This window comes from Eriocheir sinensis, unplaced genomic scaffold (assembly GCF_024679095.1).
Source record: "Eriocheir sinensis breed Jianghai 21 unplaced genomic scaffold, ASM2467909v1 Scaffold817, whole genome shotgun sequence".
Classification (NCBI taxonomy): Eukaryota; Metazoa; Arthropoda; class Malacostraca; order Decapoda; family Varunidae; genus Eriocheir; species Eriocheir sinensis.
In genome coordinates, this window is record NW_026112183.1 from 132,501 (window position 1) to 156,242 (window position 23,742).

Consider the following 23,742-nt stretch of genomic DNA (forward strand, 5'->3'; position numbering starts at 1 on the left):
TGGTACCGTTATTTGTATTGGTGCCAGATTTGGAACCGATAGAAGCCGTTTTGGGTACCCTTAAGTCAGATTTTGGTACCGTTATTTGTATTGGTGCCAGATTTGGGTCCAATGGAAGCCGATTTTGAGTACCCTAATAGTCAGATTTTGGTACCGTTATTTGTGTTGGTACTAAATTTGGGTCCGTTAGAAGCCGTATATGGTACCCTCAAGTCAGATTTTGGTACCGTTATTTGTGTTGGTGCCAGATTTGGGTCCAATAGAAGCCGATTTTGAGTACCCTTAAGTCAGATTTTGGTACCGTTATTTGTATTGGTGCCAGATTTGGGTCCGATAGAAGCCGTTTTGGGTACCCATTTAGTCAGATTTTGGTACCATTATTTGTGTTGGTGCCAGATTTGGTTCCTATAGTAGCCGTTTTGGGTACCCTTAAGTCAGCTTTTGGTACCGTTATTTGTATCGGTAAAAGATTTGGAACCGATAGAAGCCGTATATGGTACCCTCAAGTCAGATTTTGGTACCGTTATTTGTGTTGGTTCCAGATTTGGGTCCAATGGAAGCCGATTTTGAGTACCCTTATAGTCAGATTTTGGTACCGTTATTTGTATGGGTGCCAGATTTGGGTCCGATAGAAGCCGTTTTGGGTACCCTTAAGTCAGATGTTGGTACCGTTATTTGTATGGGTGCCAGATTTGGGTCCGATAGAAGCCGATTTTGGGTACCACTAAGTCAGATGTTGGTACCGTTATTTGTATTGGTACCAGATTTGGAACCGATAGAAGAAATTTATGGTACCCTTAAGTCAGTTTTTGGTACCGTTAACTGTGGTGGCTTGACGGTTTTATATACACGTAAACATTCATATATATCAATGGAAATACAAAGTTGATTTTCACGCATTGCACGAACTCACAATGTAGTAGTAGTAGTAGTAGTAGTAGTAGTAGTAGTAGTAGTAGTAGTAGTAGTAGTGGTAGTAGTAGTAGTAGTAGTAGTAGTAGTAGTCGTAGTAGTAGTAGTCGTAGTAGTAGTAGAAGTAGTAGTAGTAGTAGTAATAGTCGTAGTAGTGGTAGTTCACCTTACTGTCCCTTCTCTTCCTCCTCCTCCTCTCTCCTCGTCCTCCTCCTCCTCCTCCTCTTAATACACACCTCCTCCTCCTCTCCTCTCCCTTCACACCTCCTCCTCCTCGTCTTCCTCCTCCTCCTCCTCCTCCTCCTTGCCTCCCCCGCCGCCGCCGCTGCAGTCACCAGGGCCGTCTGTGTGGGCGCCCCCGCTGCCCCCGAAGCTCTTGGGGCGCAGTTTGAGGGAGAGGTAGCGCAGCGATGCCCACTTATAGCGCTTGGGGGACCAGTACACCCAGCCCACGGAGTCGAACTGGTCACTGTTGACGAGGAGGCCTGTGGGATTAGCGTTGTGGCAAACGTTGTACCAGAATCCGCCCTTGTACTCGTGCGCGCAGCTGCCTGTAGGGAGGAACACAGCACTGTCAGGGGTTGGACACACACACACACACACACACACACACACACATACATACATATATCATGGTATCGAGAGTACAAGTGTAGAGTGTGTTGGCTGAGGCGCAGCACTCAGCACGCACTCACTCCCTGGTGCTTGCAACACTACAAACAAATATTACAAGTGTACCCTCGGCCCTTTTCAGACGTATCTACTTTTCGACTCGACCGCAATACTTTAGGCGTTCAGTTTCCCATTAAGGAGAAAGTCCGCCGTGGATCACCATTGCCTCTGTGGCGGTGGCCGAAGTGATAGCGTACTGGGCCCACATTCGCCGCGTGATGGACGACGCGAGTTCGAATCCCCACGCTACCACCACCTGGGATGTTTCAGTCACCTCCAAGTGGCTTAAAACTACCCACATGCTGTCCTGAAGACCAGCCATCAACCCGGACTCTAGAGGAAACCGTCCAAGTAGGGTAGGCGGTGGCCGAAGTGATAGCGTACTGGACCCACATTCGCCGCGTGATGGACGACGCGGGTTCGAATCCTCACGCTACCACTCGGATTTTTCAGTCACCGCCGAGTGGCTTAAAACTACCCACATGCTGTCCTGAAGACCACCCATCAACCCGGACTCTAGAGGAAACCGTCCAAGTGAATCAAGAATGAGCTCCGGGGGGCAGCATGAGCCAAGAGAAGATGGCGCCACTATAAACACTTGTCTGCGCCATGACGGGCTGGGGCTGAATACCATCTAGGGCCCACAAGAGAGCTGGCACGGAAAATAGTAAAAAAATATGTATATGAAAAGTGTTCACAGAAATGTTTGGAAGAAATGAATACACATAAAAAGTATTATAAATGAGAGAAAAGTGAAGAATTACACCGAAGAAGACGATAGAGAAGAAGAGGAAGACAGACAAAGGTGTTCCAAGCGATAGCTATGCGCCTGGAGGGTACTGATCCAACCCTGAGGCGCCCTGACACCCCCACCGATTACTACCCTTATAAGGCGCCTCATCCTTGTAGGCGCCCGCTGGTGTGTCGTTACTGAGCCATAACGTTCATACCAAAGTAGCCTTGACAGTACAGTACCTTCGCTGACCCAACAACTTCAAGAAAACTTTAATCGCGTTTTTCTCAAAACTATAGACTTCAAAATGAACAGAAAACTATTTTTTGCTTTTATTCTCTTAACGATTTTCATGAAACTTTAGGACATACAAGATCATGTGTCGTACTAATGTTCTACAAGATGTTTGCTTGAGAAACGGCAGAGTTTTGATATGTGGGGAAACTTTACAAAACAATTTAAAAGAATCTTTTCTTTTTACAGAGTAACAAAAATAGTTTTGAAAAACCATCTTGACAAATTGCTATAATAACAATGAAGTATCAGCTGTGCGCGTCACAGGAAATTCAGTAAAAAAATGGCTGAGAAAAATTAATTAAAATTTTTCATAAAAACAACGAAAAATACTTTTCGTAATTTTTCCTTTCATCTGCTCGGCTTTAAAATGTTCCTATGATAACAAAGGTACTCATGTATACAACATACTAATTATTTCATATGATAACAAAGGTACTCATGTATACAACATACTAATTATTTCATATGATAACAAAGGTACTCATGTATACAACATACTAATTATTTCATATGATAACAAAGGTACTCATGTATACAACATACTAATTATTTCACATGATAACAAAGGTACTCATGTATACAACATACTAATTATTTCATAATAATTTCTGTACATTGGTAATTACTATACTATACAACACTAATACATGATAACAAAGGTACTCATGTATACAACATACTAATTATTTCATATGATAACAAAGGTACTCATGTATACAACATACTAATTATTCATGGCCACAGATGCGATTTTAATCCACGGCGGACTTTCGAAGTATTTTTCGTTGTTTTTATGAAAATTTTGAATGAATTTTTCTCAGCCATTTTCTTAGTGACTTTCTTGTGACGCGCACATCACATAGTTCATTGTTATTATAACAATTTGTCAAGATGGTTTTTTGGAAACTGTTTTTGTCAATCTATTTTTTTTAATTTTTGAAATATATTTTGGAAAATTTTCCCACATATCGAAACTGCCGTTTTTCAAAAAAACATCTTGTGAAATATTAGTACGACACATGATCTTGTATGTCCTAAAGTTTCATGAAAATCGTGCGGAAAATAAAAGCAAAAAATAGTTTTATGTTCATTTTGTAGTCTATAGTTTTGAGAAAAACGCGATTAAAGTTTTCTTGAAGTTGTTGGGTCAGCGAAGGTACTGTACTGTCAAGGCTACTTTGGTATGAACGTTATGGCTCAGTAACGACACACCAGCGAGCGCCTAAAAGGATGAGGCGCCTTATAAGGGTAGTAATCGGTGGGGGTGTCAGGGCGCCTCAGGTATACAAGGATGAGGCGCCTTATAAGGGTAGTAATCGGTGGGGGTGTCAGGGCGCCTCAGGGTTGGATCAGTACCCTCCAGGCGCATAGCTATCGCTTGGAAGTCCTTTGTCTGTCTTCCTCTTCTTCTCTATCGTCTTCTTCGGTGTAATTCTTCACTTTTCTCTCATTTATAATACTTTTTATGTGTATTCATTTGTTCCAAACATTTCTGTGAACACTTTTCATATACATAATGGTGTTCCAAAACTGTTACATGGCTTCCAACTTCAGATGCTGCATGTTGGATCTTACGATATTTATTCCATACTTGGCATGCCGGCCAGCTGCTGCCACGCCCACGCGCTACACGCTGAAATATACTCGATAGTGACATTTGAATATATGTCTGACTGAAAAAAGATCCACCATTCGAAAGCCAAAGGATAGAGAGTTGCCATGGACCATACAACTCAATTTCGTATTTTTTGAAAGTTATTTTCATATTTTCACGGCGGACCCTTGACGACCTTGAACGCGACAGCTGCACGACTGGCACTCTGGCAGCATCGGGTCACACTCGTAGCGCGTCGTCCGCCAGGGACAGACGTGGGTGTGGGCGTGGGGTGGCCGGGCAGCCGTTCCCTGGGATGTCCGCCCGCCGCTGCCGTGCCAACATGCCCATCACGCACACCGCATGATTGTTTTATATCCAGGTAATATAGCGAGTGGTCCACAGCGTCATGACGAGACACGGAGGCACCTGGCGGCCACGTACTTGTATCGTACTTGTATAGCACAACGGCGCGCTCTCCGGAGTGTACGGCATTGTGCTGTTAACGGCGCACGGCGAAAACCCGGCACGTCTGAAACAGCCCTTTTAAAAATCACAGACGCATCGAGGTTTCCCCACGGCCGCTGTTGTGACGACCTCTCCCTTGTTACAACGTGGCGTGGTTGGTCACCCGGCTCCGGCATGGCCGTTTCCCAGGTGAGGACGCCAGGGCCGGCACCAGCGTTCCCAAATTATCGTACTCTGAACATTGCATTTATCACTTTCAGGCGCCAAGACTGCCGCAGCCCCACACACAACGATAGAACATTGCAGTTAGCGTTAAAACTGTTATACATTGATGCCCTTTGTGTTTTTTGCAAGAGTTATCGGTCAGAAACTACGGCAATGCAATGCGGTGAGTACGATAATTTGTCAACGCTGGCCGGCATCCTGGGAGCGAGCGGGTGAGCTGAGACGCGCAGGACTAACCCTTGTGCTTGTCGTTGTCACGGTCGATGGTCGAAAACTGCATCCCGCTGTGCCACAAGAGACCATCGCCCAGGGTGCTGTTGGTGTCGTACAGCAGCGACACCAACTTGTACCTGGAACAGTGGTAGTAGTAGTAGTAGTAGTGGTAGGAGGAGGAGGAGGAGGAGGAAGAGGAAGAGGAAGTGGAGGAGGAGGGGGAGGAGGAGGAGAGAGAGGAGGAGGAGTAAGAGGAGGAGGAGGAGGAGGAGGAGGAAGAGGAAGAGGCAGAGGAGGGGGAGTTGTAGGAGGAGGAGGAGGAGGAGGAGGAGGAGGAGGAGGAAGAGTAAGACGAAGAGGAAGAGGAAGAAGAAGAGGAGGAGGAGGAGGAGGAGAAGAGGAGTTTACACACACACACACACACACACACACACACACACACACACACACACACACACACACACACACACACACACACACACACACACTTACCACTACTACTACTACTACTACTACTACTACTACTACTACGACTATTCTAACTATCACTACAAGAATCATCACCCTTTTAAACCCACAAATCGTCACCCATCAACGGTACTATCCCTAACCCACCCCTAGGACTACTACTACTACTACCACTACTACTACTACTATGACTATTCTAACTATCACTACAAGAATCAGGACCCTCTTAAACCCACAGTTCGTCACCCATCAACGGTACTATCCCTCACTCACCCCTAGGACTACTACTACTACTACTACTACTACTACTACTACTATGACTATTCTAACTATCACCACAAGAATTAGCACCCTCTTAAACCCACAATTCGTCACCCATCAACGGTACTATCCCTCACTCACCCCTAGGACTACTACTACTACTACTACTACTACTACTACTACTACTACTACTACTACGACTATTCTAACTATCACCACAAGAATTAGCACCCTCTTAAACCCACAGTTCGTCACCCATCAACGGTACTATCCCTAACCCACCCCTAGGACTACTACTACTACTACGACGACTACGACTACTACTACTACTTACCCCTGGCTCTCGTTCTCCACCTTGAACCTCCTCCATTCGCCCCATCTACGACTCCCTTCAAAGTCCTCCGCGTCAACTCTAAGAATATGTGGCTCTCTCGATGTTAATATATGCAGAATCTTGTTTCCTGTGAGAGAGAGAGAGAGAGAGAGAGAGAGAGAGAGAGAGAGAGAGAGAGAGAGCTGGTTAACTCTTGCATAAGGATTGGGACAGTACAGGGATGAAAGAGTGAGGGACAGTACAGGGATGAAAGAGTGAACAGGGATGAAAGAGTGAAGATGCTGGTTAACTCTTGCATAAGGGATTGGGACAGTATAGGGATGAAAGAGTGAAGATGCTGGTTAACTCTCGCATAAGGGATGAAAGAGTGAAGATGCTGGTTAACTCTTGCATAAGGGATTGGGACAGTACAGGGATGAAAGAGTGAAGATGCTGGTTAACTCTTGCATAAGGGATTGGGACAGTACAGGGATGAACGAGTGAAGATGCTGTTTAATAGGACAGTACAGGGATGAAAGAGTGAAGATGCTGGTTAACTCTTGCATAAGGGATTGGGACAGTACAGGGATGAAAGAGTGAAGATGCTGGTTAACTCTTGCATAAGGGATTGAGACAGTACAGAGATGAAAGAGTGAAGATGCTGGTTAACTCTTGCATAAGGGATTGGGACAGTACAGGGATGAAAGAGTGAAGATCCTGGTTAACTCTTGCATAAGGGATTGGGACAGTACAGGGATGAAAGAGTGAAGATCCTGGTTAACTCTTGCATAAGGGATTGGGACAGTACAGGGATGAAAGAGTGAAGATGCTGGTTAACTCTTGCATAAGGGATTGGGACAGTACAGGGATGAAAGAGTGAAGATGCTGGTTAACTCTTGCATAAAGGATTGGGACAGTACAGGGATGAAAGAGTGAAGATCCTGGTTAACTCTTGCATAAGGGATTGGGACAGTACAGGGATGAAAGAGTGAAGATGCTGGTTAACTCTTACATAAGGGATTGGGACAGTACAAGGATGAAAGAGTGAAGATGCTGGTTAACTCTCGCATAAGGGATTGGGACAGTACAGGGATGAAAGAGTGAAGATCCTGGATAACTCTTGCATAAGGGATTGGGACAGTACGGGGATGAAAGAGTGAAGATGCTGGTTAACTCTTGCATAAGGGATTGGGACAGTACAGGGATGAAAGAGTGAAGATCCTGGTTAACTCTTGCATAAGGGATTAGGACAGTACAAGGATGAAAGAGTGAAGATGCTGGTTAACTCTTGCATAAGGGATTGGGACAGTACAGGGATGAAAGAGTGAAGATGCTGGTTAACTCTTGCATAAGGGATTGGAACAGTACAGGGATGAAAGAGTGAAGATGCTGGTTAACTCTTGCATAAGGGATTGGGACAGTACGGGGATGAAAGAGTGAAGATGCTGTTTAATGGGACAGTACAGGGATGAAAGAGTGAAGATGCTGGTTAACTCTTGCATAAGGGATTGGGACAGTACGGGGATGAAAGAGTGAAGATGCTGTTTAATGGGACAGTACAGGGATGAAAGAGTGAAGATGCTGGTTAACTCTTGCATAAGGGATTTGGACAGTACAGGGATGAAAGAGTGAAGATGCTGGTTAACTCTTGCATAAGGGATTGGGACAGTACACGGATGAAAGAGTGAAGATGCTGGTTAACTCTTGCATAAGGGATTGGGAGAGACAGTACAGGGATGAAAGAGTGAAGATGCTGGTGAACTCTTGCATAAGGGATTGGGACAGTACAGGGATGAAAGAGTGAAGATGCTGGTTAACTCTTGCATAAGGGATTGGGACAGTACAGGGATGAAAGAGTGAAGATGCTGGTTAACTCTTGCATAAGGGATTGGGACAGTACAGGGATGAAAGAGTGAAGATGCTGGTTAACTCTTGCATAAGGGATTGGGACAGTACAGGGATGAAAGAGTGAAGATGCTGGTTAAATCTTGCATAAGGGATTGGGACAGTACAGGGATGAAAGAGTGAAGATGCTGGTTAAATCTTGCATAAGGGATTGGGACAGTACAGGGATGAAAGAGTGAAGATGCTGGTTAAATCTTGCATAAGGGATTGGGACAGTACAGGGATGAAAGAGTGAAGATGCTGGTTAAATCTTGCATAAGGGATTGGGACAGTACAGGGATGAGAGAGTGAAGATGCTGGATAACTCTTGCACTCCCTACCACTCCCACCACCACCACTACTACTACTACTACTACTACTACTACTACTACTACTTCTACTACTACCACGAGTACTTACCCAGCCAGTACTCGCCAGTGACATCCCCAAATCCATTTTTATAATCATTCCAATTCCTTGTAAAATTCTCTTGCGGCTTTTCTCTGTCTTTAAACTCCTGTCGGTTAAGGAAAATAGTCCAACCTCCCCCAGCCGTCTCCAGGTCACAGTACACCTTCACAGCGCGGCACCTGGAAATAGTAGCAATAGTAGTAGTAATAGTAGTAGTAGTAGTAGTAGTAGTAGAAATAGAAGTAGTAGTGGTATTTAGTAACTTACTCCGAAGGGTAGATTTCGTAGACGCCGTTTTCTGAGGCTCCCGCAAGTTGGTGTCCCGCGCAGTCCTTCACCCTGAAAAGTAGTAGTAGTTGTAGCAGTAGTAGTAGTAGTAGTGGTAGGGGGTAGGTGACGGATAGTATGGTTGTGAGGTGAGAAATAGTCGGTTTAAGACACTTCTAAAACCCGTAGTGATGGTAGGAATGGTCTTAGATGCATAGTAGTAGTAGTAGTAGTGGTAGGGGTAGGTGACGGATAGTATGGTTGTGAGGTGAGAAATAGTCGGTTTAAGACACTTCTAAAACCCGTAGTGATAGTAGGAATGGTCTTAGATGCATAGTAGTAGTAGTAGTAGTAGTAGTAGTGGTAGGGGGTAGGTGACGGATAGTATGGTTGTGAGGTGAGAAATAGTCGGTTTAAGACACTTCTAAAACCCGTAGTGATAGTAGGAATGGTCTTAGATGCATAGTAGTAGTAGTAGTAGTAGTAGTAGTAGTAGTAGTAGTAGTAGTAGTAGTAGTAGTAGTAGTAGTAGTAGTAGTAGTAGTAATAGTAGGCCTTACCTTACACCGCTTCCAAGTATCACAACAGGCTTGGTACCAGTAGTAGTAGCAGTAGTAGTAGTAGTAGTAGTAGTAGCTGCAGTAGTAGTAATAGCCTCAGAACCAGTTGTAGCAGACACCCCAGTAGCCGCCGTAGCAGACAACCCACTACTACTAGGCACAGCAGTAGTAGTAGTAGTAGTAGTAGTAGCAGTAGTAGTAGGAATAGTAGTAGAAGCAGAACAGTTGCAATCCGTTTTTCCACTTAACTTCTTGGGTTGAGGCGGCGGGCTACCATTTTTTTGGGAGAGAATCTGCCTCACTCTCTCTTTCAAGTGAGCTATCTCTCTCTTTAATTCCTCCTTGTCTTCCTTGAGAGCTTCCACCTATATAGTAAGAGGGAGAGAGAGAGGAGGAGGGGGAGAGAGAGAGAGAGAGAGAGAGAGAGAGAGAGAGAGAGAGAGAGAGAGAGAGAGAGAGAGAGAGAGAGAGAGAGAGAGAGAGAGAGAGAGAGAGAGAGAGAGATTGTGTGTGTGTTAGGTTATGTTGGGTTAAGTTAGGTTAGGTTGAGAGAGAGAGAGAGAGAGAGAGAGAGAGAGAGAGAGAGAGAGAGAGAGAGAGAGAGAGAGAGAGAGAGAGAGAGAGAGAGAGAGAGAGAGAGAGAGAGAGAGAGTTAGACTACTATTAGACTATTGTTAGTATCACCACGCGAAACAGCACCCTTTTAAACCTACTATCCAACACCCGACAACGGTACTATCCCTCACTCACCCCTACTACTACTACTACTACTACTTCTACTACTATCGCTACTAACCTGGGCTTCACATCTACCGGTCTGCGTAAGTAAGTCCTCCATTCTGTGCTGTAGTAGTGCGTGTTGAGTCAGCGCCAGTGTTAGAATCCGCTCCTCACCGCTCGTTCCTGAAATAGCAATAGTAGTAGTAGTAGTAGTAGTAGTAGTAGTAGTAGGAGGAGGAGGTGGATAGTCCAAGTAAGGGTTGTCGGGTATGGAATAGTGGGTTTAAGAGGGTGCTGAGTCGCGTGGTGATAGTCGCAATGTGCTACTACAACATCTACTACTACTACTACTATTACTACCTACCCTGCAGACCACTTGTAGCCGTAGTAGTAGCAGTAGTAGCAGCGTCGTCCTCTGATAGTCTTTGTAGTGGCATTAGCTGGTGTAGGGAACGCGTGACATCCATTAGGCGAAGTAGTAAGTCTGATGGCACTGTGATCTGAAAAGTAGTAGTAGTAGTAGTAGTAGTAGTAGTAGTAGTAGTAGTAGTAGTAGTAGTAGTAGTAGTAGTAGTAGTAGTAGTAGTAGTAGTAGTAGTAGTAGTAGTAGTAGTAGTAGCATAGCTGGGCATTATCGCGATAAGTTATTGCAATACTTTATCGCTGACAACAAAATCGGGTTATCGGCCATCCGCTACTTATACTTATAAATCGGTATCTTCGTTACTTTTGTTACCAAACTAGTGATAATCGGTACTTTTTTCCGCCTCTCAGAAAACAAGCGTTGTCTCCTCCCTACACGTGACGCCCGGTGTTGTGTGAAAACCTTCGGGGTATGAAATATCTCCGCTGAAGGGATTTCTTACTTAGATCATCAACATTAAAACACTAGATTATTTTTTTTATGTTACTCAAAAATCAATGTATCAAAGAAAAAAATCATTTAACTTTGCCCCAAAATGGTTATTCACTGCCTCAAATTTGCTATTCCATATTGGTTTGTGAGCATGCCATGGTGTTGAAGGTGTTGTGTTATTTGGTGTCCCATCGTCAACAGCTGGCGCTTTTGTTTACAAACACTGGTCTCTCGTGAACTGTTCAGACCAGTAAGCGTAGCCCTGTACAGTCTCACAAAGCTTTTTAACAGAGTTGCTGGAAGGCTGAATCAGACATACAGTACCACCATCCTCGCTGAACGACACTCTGTACATATAAACACAACTCGTACAGAGTGTCGTTCTAGAAACAGCGAGGATGGTGGTACTGTATGTCTGATTCAGCCTTCAACAACTAAAAGCTTTGTGAGACTGTACAGGTCTGCTGGTCTGAACAGTTCACGAGAGACCAGTGTTTAGACGGCGGGGACGCCAAATAACACAACAGGTTCAGGGTTTCCAGTATTACCGTCCATAGGTACGCGTCAACGTGTGGTTTTCAGGTTTTGTAAGTTTTATAAAATACAAATAATGAACATTTGAATTCATCTTTGTTTTTCCATCTGAAATATCAATATAGTATCGTTTTCGCCTATCGGACTTATCGCTAGCTAGCATCGGAATTGTGGATTTATATCGGGTATCGGGTATCGGTTATCGGTTATTAGTGTCTCCAGTTAACGAATATCGGTTTTTCATTATCGGTTATCGGGAATAAGGTTTTGTTATCGTGCCCAGCTGTGAGTAGTAGTAGTAGTAGTAGTAGTAGTAGTAGTAGTAGTAGTAGTAGTAGTAGTGGTAGTAGTAGTAGTAGTAGCATATGGGGTCTACCGGGTGCTCACTGGGGTAGTACTTGTGGGGTGACTAATAGGGTTGCCAAGCGTACAATAATCTAGATATAATACGATACCTGGTACATTACAATACATATCCACAGCACTGACGCGCTAAACCAAGGGTGAGCTTATACCCGGGAAAGGCTCCTGTGACCCTTCCTAGCGCTTGTCCGACTGTGGATGGCCGAGTGTCTGGGGTTGAATGGGTTTTAGCGCGCAACCCCACATATCAGTCTCCTTTCTACGCATGCTAGTCTCAACTTAAGTCCATATATACCAAGTCAAGTCACTCTGGTTCAATACTCCGACCGGTACGTGCAGGAGGCGGTTTTGGGGGCGGAGCAGCGGGATGACGTCACTTGGAGCCCCAAAAACATCCCCGCCAGTTCAGGGGTGACTAAAGTTGTGCATTCTCGCCTCCTTTCACAGCGCGTTCAGGCTCTCTCTCTCTCTCTCTCTCTCTCTCTCTCTCTCTCTCTCTCTCTCTCTCTCTCTCTCTCTCTCTCTCTCTCTCTCTCTCTCTCTCTCTCTCTCTCTCTCTCTCTCTCTCTCTCTCTCTCTCTCTCTCTCTCTCTCTCTCTCTCTCTCTCTCTCTCTCTCTCTCTCTCTCTCTCTCTCTCTCTCTCTCTCTCTCTCTCTCTCTCTCTCTCTCTCTCTCTCTCTCTCTCTCTCTCTCTCTCTCTCTCTCTCTCTCTCTCTCTCTCTCTCTCTCTCTCTCTCTCTCTCTCTCTCTCTCTCTCTCTCTCTCTCTCTCTCTCTCTCTCTCTCTCTCTCTCTCTCTCTCTCTCTCTCTCTCTCTCTCTCTCTCTCTCTCTCTCTCTCTCTCTCTCTCTCTCTCTCTCTCTCTCTCTCTCTCTCTCTCTCTCTCTCTCTCTCTCTCTCTCTCTCTCTCTCTCTCTCTCTCTCTCTCTCTCTCTCTCTCTCTCTCTCTCTCTCTCTCTCTCTCTCTCTCTCTCTCTCTCTCTCTCTCTCTCTCTCTCTCTCTCTCTCTCTCTCTCTCTCTCTCTCTCTCTCTCTCTCTCTCTCTCTCTCTCTCTCTCTCTCTCTCTCTCTCTCTCTGCGGTGTGGGGTGTGAGGGAGGGCATGTTGAAGTGATTGATTTAAATTAGTCCGCCTTTCCTCGTTTTCTCTAAATCCCTGTTTCTGCATTCTCTAGTTTGGCTCCAAGCAGTGACGTCACGCATAAGCCACGCCTCGGCCAGCCGTGTCTCCTCCCACAAACCTGCGCGTGGCTTGACCTGGTGTATATAGACTTTGGTCTCAACATTCTGGTCTCCCCATAGTCTCGTTTCACAGATTCTTGACCCTTACTGTTTTACTTGGCTCGTGTGGTGACGGGAAAGGGATGGTGGGCGCAGGCTGCTTGGTAGACCTGGAAATGCTGGTATCCGGGCGCAACAGAGTTCTCTTCGGCAAATTTCTGCGGGTCGAGCCAAGCAGCCCCCGCAGTGCTGACCCAGGAATAGGAAGAGCCTTGAAACGTTGCCTGAAAATTGCCTGTTTCAACATAACCCGCGTTGCTAACTGGAGGCAGCCAGGTTATCCCAATTTTCCTGTCACCAGTTAAAGATTAGGACTACAACCTTAACGATCGCTACCTGGGATATCCGAACACTTCTTCATGACAAAAAATTCGGTGTAGTCCTTAACCCAGTGGCAGAGTGGATTATGTTTCTTAATGGTCCCTCCAAGTGAGAAAAATGAGAAAAAATCACCCTCGCACAAACCATTTCATAATACATATCAAAGCATTTGTGATCAGATTATGTATCATCTATTTTTTGGGGTTTATATCATGGTACAAATTTGGCCCGTCGCTGCTACGCGGTAAAGCCACAAATTTGGCCCGTCGCTGCTACACGGTAAAGCCACAAATTTGGCCCGTCGCTGCTACACGGTAAAGCCACAAATTTGTCCCGTCGCTGCTACACGGTAAAGCCACAAATTTGGCCCGTCGCTGCTACACGGTAAAGCCACAAATTTGGCCCGTCGCTGCTACACGGTAAAGCCACAAATTTGGCCCGTCGCTGCTACACGGTAAAGCCACAAATTTGGCCCGTCGCTGGTACACGGTAAAGCCACAAATTTGGCCCGTCGCTGCTACACGGTAAAGCCACAAATTTGGCCCGTCGCTGCAACACGGTAAAGCCACAAATTTGGCCCGTCGCTGCTACACGGTAAAGCCACAAATTTGGCCCGTCGCTGCTACACGGTAAAGCCACAAATTTGGCCCGTCGCTGCTACACGGTAAAGCCACAAATTTGGCCCGTCGCTGCTACACGGTAAAGCCACAAATTTGGCCCGTCGCTGCTACACGGTTAATCAACTTCACGACGGTATACAGGCCCAAATGCAGGCTGGGAGCTTGGCGTCAGACCCTTTCGATATAGAGGTGGGCGCGACGCAGAGCTGTTTGTTGGCCCGTCATTTTGAATATCTCCCTACAGGCTGTTACAAATATCTGTCACACATAGGCTCTGAGGGGGAGGCCGGAGTTAACATTCAGTACAGGCTTGACGGTAAACTCTTCAGCACCAAAATCTCTCCTGCCAACATCCTTGAGCTTCGTTGTGGGTCGCATTATAAGTGAAAAACACGACTAAAACCAGATTGTATGTTATCTGGCGGGAAAAATTTTGACAAGAGTAACTGGCGGATTTTCAAGTCCAATCTAGCGGCAAATTTTCAAAGCTTCACCGACCATCTGGTGGATTTTCAAGTCCAATCTAGCGGCAAATTTTTAAAGCTTCTCCGACCATCTGGCGGATTTTCAAGTCCAATCTAGCGGCAAATTTTTAAAGCTTCTCCGATCATCTGGCGGATTTTCAAGTCCAACCTAGCGGCAAATTTTTAAAGCTTCACCGACCATCTGGCGGATTTTCAAGTCCAGTCTAGCGGCAAATTTTTAAAGCTTCACCGACCATCTGGCGGATTTTTCAGGCCATCCTCGCGGATTTATAAATTTTGAGTTGGCAACACTGATTACCGATTCGAACGAGAGCACCGTTGCAAAGGTTACACCGACAGGAACCGTTACCAGCTGGTTTTGTTAACTTGAATTGCTTCCCTCTCACGGCAACCAGCTCTCATCCGCCTCATAATAATCTTCAGATCTTCACGGCCCTGACAACAACAACAACAACAACAACAACAACATTCGGGTAGGCGGTGGCTGAACAGATAGCAAGACGGCACCGCGTTCAGGACGACGCGAGTTCAATCCCCGCCCGGTGCCACCAAGCTGGGATTTTTCACCCACCGCCGAGTGGCTTAAAACTACCCATATGCTGTCCAGAAGACCACCTATCAACCCGGACTCTAGATTCTAGGATTAAAGATGAGCTCCGGGAGGGCAGCATGACCCAAGGCAAGATGGCGCCACTATAAACACTCGCCTGCGCCAGAACGGGCTGGGCCGACCATCAGGACCCACCGGGAAGAAGCCTTGGACCGACCATCAGGATCCACCGGTAAGAAGCCTTGGACCGACCATCAGGATCCACCGGGAAGAAGCCTTGGACCGACCACCAGGATTCACCGGGAAGAAGCCTTGGACCGACCATCAGGATCCACCGGGAAGAAGCCTTGGACTGACCACCAGGATCCACCGGGAAGAAGCCTTGGACTGACCACCAGGATCCACCGGGAAGAAGCCTTGGACTGACCACCAGGATCCACCGGGAAGAAGCCTTGGACTGACCACCAGGATCCACCGGGAAGAAGCCTTGGACTGACCACCAGGATCCACCGGGAAGAAGCCTTGGACCAACCATCAGGATCCACCGGGAAGAAGCATACCGGCGCAATAGGCCAAGACGTAAAATATAAAAAAAAGAAAAAAAACTGTATCTGGTAGGATTTTAGCATTTTTTTTAGGCTGTATCTGTTATTATCTGTAGCCACGCATCAAGACATAACGAATAGTGATCTTAAATATGTCAAGATCACTTTGATAACCGGTTGAGTCTATGAATACGCCATATATAAGCATAGGCCGAGACACAAAATATGCCCAATAGACTTCTGATGCGTTCTGATCAATCGTGTAGTTATAGACAAAACTCTCGTGCTGATGGATGGTGTCAAATAGAACAAAACCTGGCAAGGATGACGTCACGAAAACAAAACATTTATTGAAAGTAGAATTGAAATGCCAGAATTTTCTCTTTTCTACACTCCCACACACCGTTGCCAGATTATCGTACTCAGAGCATCGTATTTACCGGTTTCTGACGCATAACTATTGCCAAGAAGCATCAGGAATTAACTATTTTATCGATAAGTATGAATGAATCTCGTTATTAGGGCCCAGGAGACTGTTTTGGGGTCAGAAATCGGTAAAAATAAGGTGCTGTGTACGACAATCTGGTAACGTTGCTCCCACGCGTCCTCTGCGTGCATCGAAACACACGAGAAATTAATCCCGACAAGGAAAGGATTGCCGGCGCCGGGGATCGAACCCGCGACCAGCGTAACATTTATTGAAAGTAGAGTGTGCATCTTCTTCATTTTGTACAAATTTTGAGAAAAACGCGATTAAAGTTTTGTTACAGTTGTTGGGTCAGCGAAGGTTCTGTACTGACAAGGGTACTTTGGTATGAACGTTATGGCTCAGTAACGACACACCAGCGGGCGCCTACAAGGATGAGGCGCCTTATAAGGGTAGTAATCGGTGGGGGTGTCAGGGCGCCTCAGGTACTGTACTGTCAAGGCTACTTTGGTATGAACGTTATGGCTCAGTAACGACACACCAGCGGGCGCCTACAAGGATGAGGCGCCTTATAAGGGTAGTAATCGGTGGGGGTGTCAGGGCGCCTCAGGGTTGGATCAGTACCCTCCAGGCGCATGGCTATCGCTTGGAACACCTTTGTCTGTCTTCCTCTTCTTCTCTATCGTCTTCTTCGGTGTAATTCTTCACTTTTCTCTCATTTATAATACTTTTTATGTGTATTCATTTCTTCCAAACACTTCTGTGAGCACTTTTCATATACATATCTTTTTATTTTCCGTGTCAGTCTATAGCGCCGGTAGGCTCTCTTGTGGGCCCTAGATGGTGTTCGGCCCCAGCCCGTCATGGCGCAGACAAGTGTTTATAGTGGCGCCATCTTCTCTTGGCTCATGCTGCCCCCCGGAGCTCATTCTTGATTCACTTGGACGGTTTCCTCTAGAGTCCGGGTTGATGGGTGGTCTTCAGGACAGCATGTGGGTAGTTTTAAGCCACTCGGCGGTGACTGAAAAATCCGAGTGGTAGCGTGAGGATTCGAACTCGCGTCGTCCATCACGCGGCGAATGTGGGTCCAGTACGCTATCACTTCGGCCACCGCCTACCCTACTTGGACGGTTTCCTCTAGAGTCCGGGTTGATGGGTGGTCTTCAGGACAGCATGTGGGTAGTTTTAAGCCACTTGGAGGTGACTGAAACATCCTAGGTGGTGGTAGCGTGAGGATTCGAACCCGCGTCGTCCATCACGTTATGAATGCGGGGCTCGCACGCTAACCACTCAGCCACCGCCTACCCAAATTGTGTTCCAAAACTGTTACATGGGTTACAAACTTCAGATTCCTGCATGTTGGATTTAGTATAGGGATGAAAGAGTGAAAATTCTGGTTAACTCTTGCATGAGAGATTAGGACAGTACACGGATGAAAGAGTGAAGATGCTGGTTAACTCTTGCATAAGGGATTGGGACAGTACAGGGATGAAAGAGTGAAGATGCTGGTTAACTCTTGCATAAGGTATTGGGACAGTACAGGGATGAAAGAGTGAAGATGCTGGTTAACTCTTGCATAAGGTATTGGGACAGTACACGGATGAAAGAGTGAAGATGCTGGTTAACTCTTGCATAAGGGATTGGGACAGTACAGGGATGAAAGAGTGAAGATGCTGGTTAACTCTTGCATAAGGGATTGGGACAGTACGGGGACGAAAGAGTGAAGATGCTGGTGAACTCTTGCATAAGGAATGGGGACAGTACGGGGATGAAAGAGTGAAGATGCTGGTTAACTCTTGCATAAGGGATTGGGGCAGTACAGGGATGAAAGAGTGAAGATGCTGGTTAACTCTTGCATCAGGGATTGGGACAGTACACGGATGAAAGAGTGAAGATGCTGGTTAACTCTTACATAAGGGATTGGGACAGTACACGTATGAAAGACTGAAGATGCTGGTTAACTCTTGCATAAGGGATTGGGACAGTATAGGGATGAAAGAGTGAAGATGCTGGTTAACTCTTGCATAAGGGATTGGGACAGTACAGGGATGAAAGAGTGAAGATGCTGGTTAACTCTTGCATAAGGGATTGGGACAGTACAGGGATGAAAGAGTGAAGATGCTGGTTAACTCTTGCATGAGAGATTGGGACAGTACAGGGATGAGAGAGTGAAGATGCTGGTGAACTCTTGCATAAGGGATGGGGACAGTACAGGGATGAAAGAGTGAAGATGCTGGTTAACTCTTGCGTAAAGGATTTGGACAGTACAGGGATGAAAGAGTGAAGATGCTGGTGAACTCTTGCATAAGGGATTGGGACAGTACAGGGATGAAAGAGTGAAGATGCTGGTGAACTCTTGCATAAGGGATTGGAACAGTACAGGGATGAAAGAGTGAAGATGCTGGTTAACTCTTGCATAAGGGATTGGAACAGTACAGGGATGAAAGAGTGAAGATGCTGGTGAACTCTTGCATAAGGGATTGGAACAGTACAGGGATGAAAGAGTGAAGATGCTGGTTAACTCTTGCATAAGGGATTGGGACAGTACAGGGATGAAAGAGTGAAGATGCTGGTTAACTCTTGCATAAGGGATTGGAACAGTACAGGGATGAAAGAGTGAAGATGCTGGTTAACTCTTGCATAAGGGATTGGGACAGTACAGGGATGAAAGAGTGAAGATGCTGGTTAACTCTTGCATAAGGGATTGGGGCAGTACAGGGATGAAAGAGTGAAGATGCTGGTTAACTCTTGCATAAGGGATTGGGACAGCACAGGGATGAAAGAGTGAAGATGCTGGTTAACTCTTGCATAAGGGATTGGGACAGTACAGGGATGAAACAGTGGAGATGCTGGTTAACTCTCGCATAAGGGATTGGGACAGTACAGGGATGAAAGAGTGAAGATGCTGGTTAACTCTTGCATAAGGGATTGGGACAGTACAGGGATGAAAGAGTGAAGATGCTGGTTAACTCTCGCATAAGGGATTGGGACAGTACAGGGATGAAAGAGTGAAGATGCTGGTTAACTCTTGCATAAGGGATTGGGACAGTACAGGGATGAAAGAGTGAAGATGCTGGTTAACTCTTGCATAAGGGATTGGGACAGTACAGTGATGAGAGAGTGAAGATGCTGGTTAACTCTTGCATAAGGGAATGGGACAGTACAGGGATGAAAGAGTGAAGATGCTGGTTAACTCTTGCATAAGGGATTGGGACAGTACAGGGATGAAAGAGTGAAGATGCTGGTTAACTCTTGCATAAGGGATTGGGACAGTACAGGGATGAAAGAGTGAAGATGCTGGTTAACTCTTGCATAAGGGATTGGGACAGTATAGGGATGAAAGAGTGAAGATGCTGGTTAACTCTTGCATAAGGGATTGGGACAGTACAGGGATGAAAGAGTGAAGATGCCGGTTAACTCTTGCATAAGGGATTGGGACAGTACAGGGATGAAAGAGTGAAGATGCTGGTTAACTCTTGCATAAGGGATTGGGACAGTACAGGGAAGAAAGAGTGAAGATGCTGGTTAACTCTTGCATAAGGGACTGGGACAGTACAGGGATGAAAGAGTGAAGATGCTGGTTAACTCTTGCATAAGGGATTGGGACAGTACAGGGATGAAAGAGTGTAGATGCTGGTTAACTCTTGCATAAGGGATTGGGACAGTACAGGGATGAAAGAGTGAAGATGGTGGTTAACTCTTGCATAAGGGATTGGGACAGTATAGGGATGAAAGAGTGAAGATGCTGGTTAACTCTCGCATAAGGGGACAGTACAGGGATGAAAGAGTGAAGATGCTGGTTAACTCTTGCATAAGGGATTGGGACAGTACAGGGATGAAAGAGTGAAGATGCTGGTTAACTCTTGCATAAGGGATTGGGACAGTATAGGGATGAAAGAGTGAAGATGCTGGTTAACTCTTGCATAAGGGATTGGGACAGTACAGGGATGAAAGAGTGAAGATGCTGGTTAACTCTTGCATAAGGGATTGGGACAGTACAGGGATGAAAGAGTGAAGATGCTGGTTAACTCTTGCATAAGGGATTGGGACAGTACAGGGATGAAAGAGTGAAGATGCTGGTTAACTCTTGCATAAGGGATTGGGACAGTACAGGGATGAAAGAGTGAAGATGGTGGTTAACTCTTGCATAAGGGATTGGGACAGTACAGGGATGAAAGAGTGAGGATGCTGGTTAACTCTTGCATAAGGGATTGGGACAGTACAGGGATGAAAGAGTGAAGATGCTGGTTAACTCTCGCATAAGGGATTGGGACAGTACAGGGATGAAAGAGTGAAGATGCTGGTTAACTCTTGCATAAGGGATTGGGACAGTACAGGGATGAAAGAGTGAAGATGCTGGTTAACTCTTGCATAAGGGATTGGGACAGTACAGGGATGAAAGAGTGAAGATGCTGGTTAACTCTTGCATAAGGGATGGGGACAGTACAGGGATGAAAGAGTGAAGATGCTGGTTAACTCTTGCATAAGGGATTGGGACAGTACAGGGATGAAAGAGTGAAGATGCTGGTTAACTCTTACATAAGGGATTGGGACAGTATAGGGATGAAAGAGTGAAGATGCTGGTTAACTATTGCATAAGGGATTGGGACAATACAGGGATGAAAGAGTGAAGATGCTGGTTAACTCTTGCATAAGGGATTGGGACAGTACAGGGATGAAAGAGTGAAGATGCTGGTTAACTCTTGCATAAGGGATTGGGACAGTACAGGGATGAAAGAGTGAACATGCTGGTTAACTCTTGCATAAGGGATTGGGACAGTACAGGGATGAAAGAGTGAAGATGCTGGTTAACTCTTGCATAAGGGATTGGGACAGTACAGGGATGAAAGAGTGAAGATGCTGGTTAACTCTTGCATAAGGATTGGGACAGTACAGGGATGAAAGAGTGAAGATGCTGGTTAACTCTTGCATAAGGTATTGTGACAGTAGAGGGATGAAAGTGAAGATGCTGGTTAACTCTTGCATAAGGGATTGGGACAGTACAGGGATGAAAGAGTGAAGATGCTGGTTAACTCTTGCATAAGGGATTGGGACAGTACAGGGATGAAAGAGTGAAGATGCTGGTTAACTCTTGCATAAGGGATTGGGACAGTACAGGGATGAAAGAGTGAAGATGCTGGTTAACTCTTGCATAAGGGATTGGGACAGTACAGGGATGAAAGAGTGAAGATGCTGGTTAACTCTTGCATAAGGGATTGGGACAGTACAGGGATGAAAGAGTGAAGATGCTGGTTAACTCTTGCATATGGGATTGGGACAGTACAGGGATGAAAGAGTGAAGATGCTGGTTAACTCTTGCATAAGGGATTGGGACAGTACAGGGATGAAAGAGTGAAGATGCTGGTTAACTCTTGCATAAGGGATTGGGACAGTACAGGGATGAAAGAGTGAAGATGCTGGTTAACTCTTGCATAAGGGATTGGGACAGTACAGGGATGAAAGAGTGAAGATGCTGGTTAACTCTTGCATAAGGGATTGGGACAGTACAGGGATGAAAGAGTGAAGATGCTGGTTAACTCTCGCATAAGGGATTGGGACAGTACAGGGATGAAAGAGTTAAGATGCTGGTTAACTCTTGCATAAGGGATTGGGACAGTACAGGGATGAAAGAGTGAAGATGCTGGTTAACTCTTGCATAAGGGATTGGGACAGTACAGGGATGAAAGAGTGAAGATGCTGGTTAACTCTTGCATAAGGGATTGGGGCAGTACAGGGATGAAAGAGTGAAGATGCTGGTTAACTCTTGCATAAGGGATTGGGACAGTACAGGGATGAAAGAGTGAAGATGCTGGTTAACTCTTGCATAAGGGATTGGGACAGCACAGGGATGAAAGAGTGAAGATGCTGGTTAACTCTCGCATAAGGGATTGGGACAGTACAGGGATGAAAGAGTGAAGATGCTGGTTAACTCTTGCATAAGGGATTGGGACAGTACAGGGATGAAAGAGTGAAGATGCTGGTTAACTCTTGCATAAGGGATTGGGACAGTACAGGGATGAAAGAGTGAAGATGCTGGTTAACTCTCGCATAAGGGATTGGGACAGTACAGGGATGAAAGAGTGAAGATGCTGGTTAACTCTTGCATAAGGGATTGGGACAGTACAGGGATGAAAGAGTGAAGATGCTGGTTAACTCTTGCATAAGGGATTGGGACAGTACAGGGATGAAAGAGTGAAGATGTTGGTTAACTCTTGCATAAGGGATTGGGACAGTACAGGGATGAAAGAGTGAAGATGCTGGTTAACTCTTGCATAAGGGATTGGGACAGCACAGGGATGAAAGAGTGAAGATGCTGGTTAACTCTTGCATAAGGGATTGGGACAGTACAGGGATGAAAGAGTGAAGATGCTGGTTAACTCTTGCATAAGGGATTGGGACAGTACAGGGATGAAAAAGTGGAAATGCTTAAGAATTTCCACACTGGTTGAAATGCTTCCAGGAAATTCTCGACCATTCCTGGAAATACAATCTGACTTAATGAAAACTATCCATCTCAACAAGACTATCCACCTATCGAACTATCTATGTAACTATCGATGACCTGTTTTGGGGTGTCGAACGATGATTTTACAGGAGAGGAAAACAGTAGTAGTAGAAGTAGTAGTAGTAGTAGTAGTAGTAGTAGTAGTAGTAGTAGTACTTACCGAAGAATTGTTGTTGTTGTTGTTGTTGTTTTTTCGACGCCCTGTGCTAGCGGCCTCCACCACCACCATCACCACCATCACCACCACCATCACCAACATTATAGAGTGGTTGGCCATGTCTGAAATAGTTATAGCTGGCGTTAGAAGCGATTTAGACTACTACTACTACTACTACTACTACTACTACTACTACTACTACAACTACTACTACTACTATTCTACTACTACTACTACTACTACTACTACTAGTACTACTACTACTACTACTACTACTATTACTGCTATTCTACTACTATGACCACTAAGACTACCACCACGTTAATTAGAAGCCTTTTTAACATACTATTCCACACCTCACAACGCCTACTACTATCACCCAGCTACTACTACTACTACTACAACTACTACTACTACTACTATTACTACTACGAGTCTGCATTCCCGTAATCAATATAATCCAATATGGCGGACGTTCCACCCATAGACATCTTCCCTTATTTAATCTTTTTCCCCTTGTATTTCTGCTTACCTGCTGAATATCTAGCAGGGAACGGCAGCAGGGGAAAGCCGTCCGCAGCAGGGAGGGACTGAGAGGCAACTGGGAGAGGTAGGACAGCAGGGAGAGAGAGAAAATGGAGGGAAAAGGGAGAGAGAGAGAGGGAGAGAGGGAGAGGGGTGTCTGAAAAACCGCGACTCTTCACTTTCCAGCCCAAATTGAGAGACGGGAAATAGCCCAATCTGAAACCATATACGGCGGTCTCTATTAAATGCCGCGGTTTCTATGGTGTTATTTTTGACCTCTAGAGAACGGAGGTGTTAGTATATGTGTGTGTGTGTGTGTTTTTAATTAGAAACCGGTTATTTGGGCGGTTTTGGGCGGTTTTGGGCGGTTTTTGGGAGAGAGAGAGAGAGAGAGAGAGAGAGAGAGAGAGAGAGAGAGAGAGACTATTTCCATATTATTATTATTATTATTATTATTATTATTATTATTATTATTATTATTATTATTATTATTATTGAAGGGATGATGAATGTAAAGAAAAATCAATAGCCTATTCTCTCTCTCTCTCTCTCTCTCTCTCTCTCTTGAAGTAGTAG

At 45.4% G+C, this 23,742-nt stretch overlaps 1 protein-coding gene across 6 annotated transcripts in view; it reads right to left on the reverse strand.

The window, feature by feature from the left end:
* LOC126994529 (angiopoietin-4-like) overlaps window positions 1–23,333 on the reverse strand; it is a 25,700-nt gene extending 2,367 nt beyond the window's left edge. For 5 of the 6 annotated variants that reach the window (XM_050853851.1, XM_050853849.1, XM_050853850.1 and 2 more), the window contains exons 1-10: window positions 23,174–23,333; window positions 22,645–22,763; window positions 10,363–10,498; window positions 10,075–10,181; window positions 9,279–9,643; window positions 8,719–8,790; window positions 8,461–8,630; window positions 6,178–6,304; window positions 5,139–5,251; window positions 1–1,463 (exon numbers count right to left, since the gene is read on the reverse strand). The exon at window positions 1–1,463 is cut by the window's left edge. In XM_050853851.1, coding sequence (XP_050709808.1) covers window positions 1,171–1,463; window positions 5,139–5,251; window positions 6,178–6,304; window positions 8,461–8,630; window positions 8,719–8,790; window positions 9,279–9,643; window positions 10,075–10,181; window positions 10,363–10,498; window positions 22,645–22,761 — 1,500 coding nt within the window. In that variant the 5' untranslated portion in view covers window positions 22,762–22,763; window positions 23,174–23,333 and the 3' untranslated portion in view covers window positions 1–1,170. Of the gene's footprint in view, window positions 1,464–5,138; window positions 5,252–6,177; window positions 6,305–8,460; window positions 8,631–8,718; window positions 8,791–9,278; window positions 9,644–10,074; window positions 10,182–10,362; window positions 10,631–22,644; window positions 22,764–23,173 lie in introns of those variants that run through there. The other variant, XM_050853852.1, reaches the window with a different exon arrangement.
* Between the last annotated feature and the right edge of the window lie 409 nt (window positions 23,334–23,742).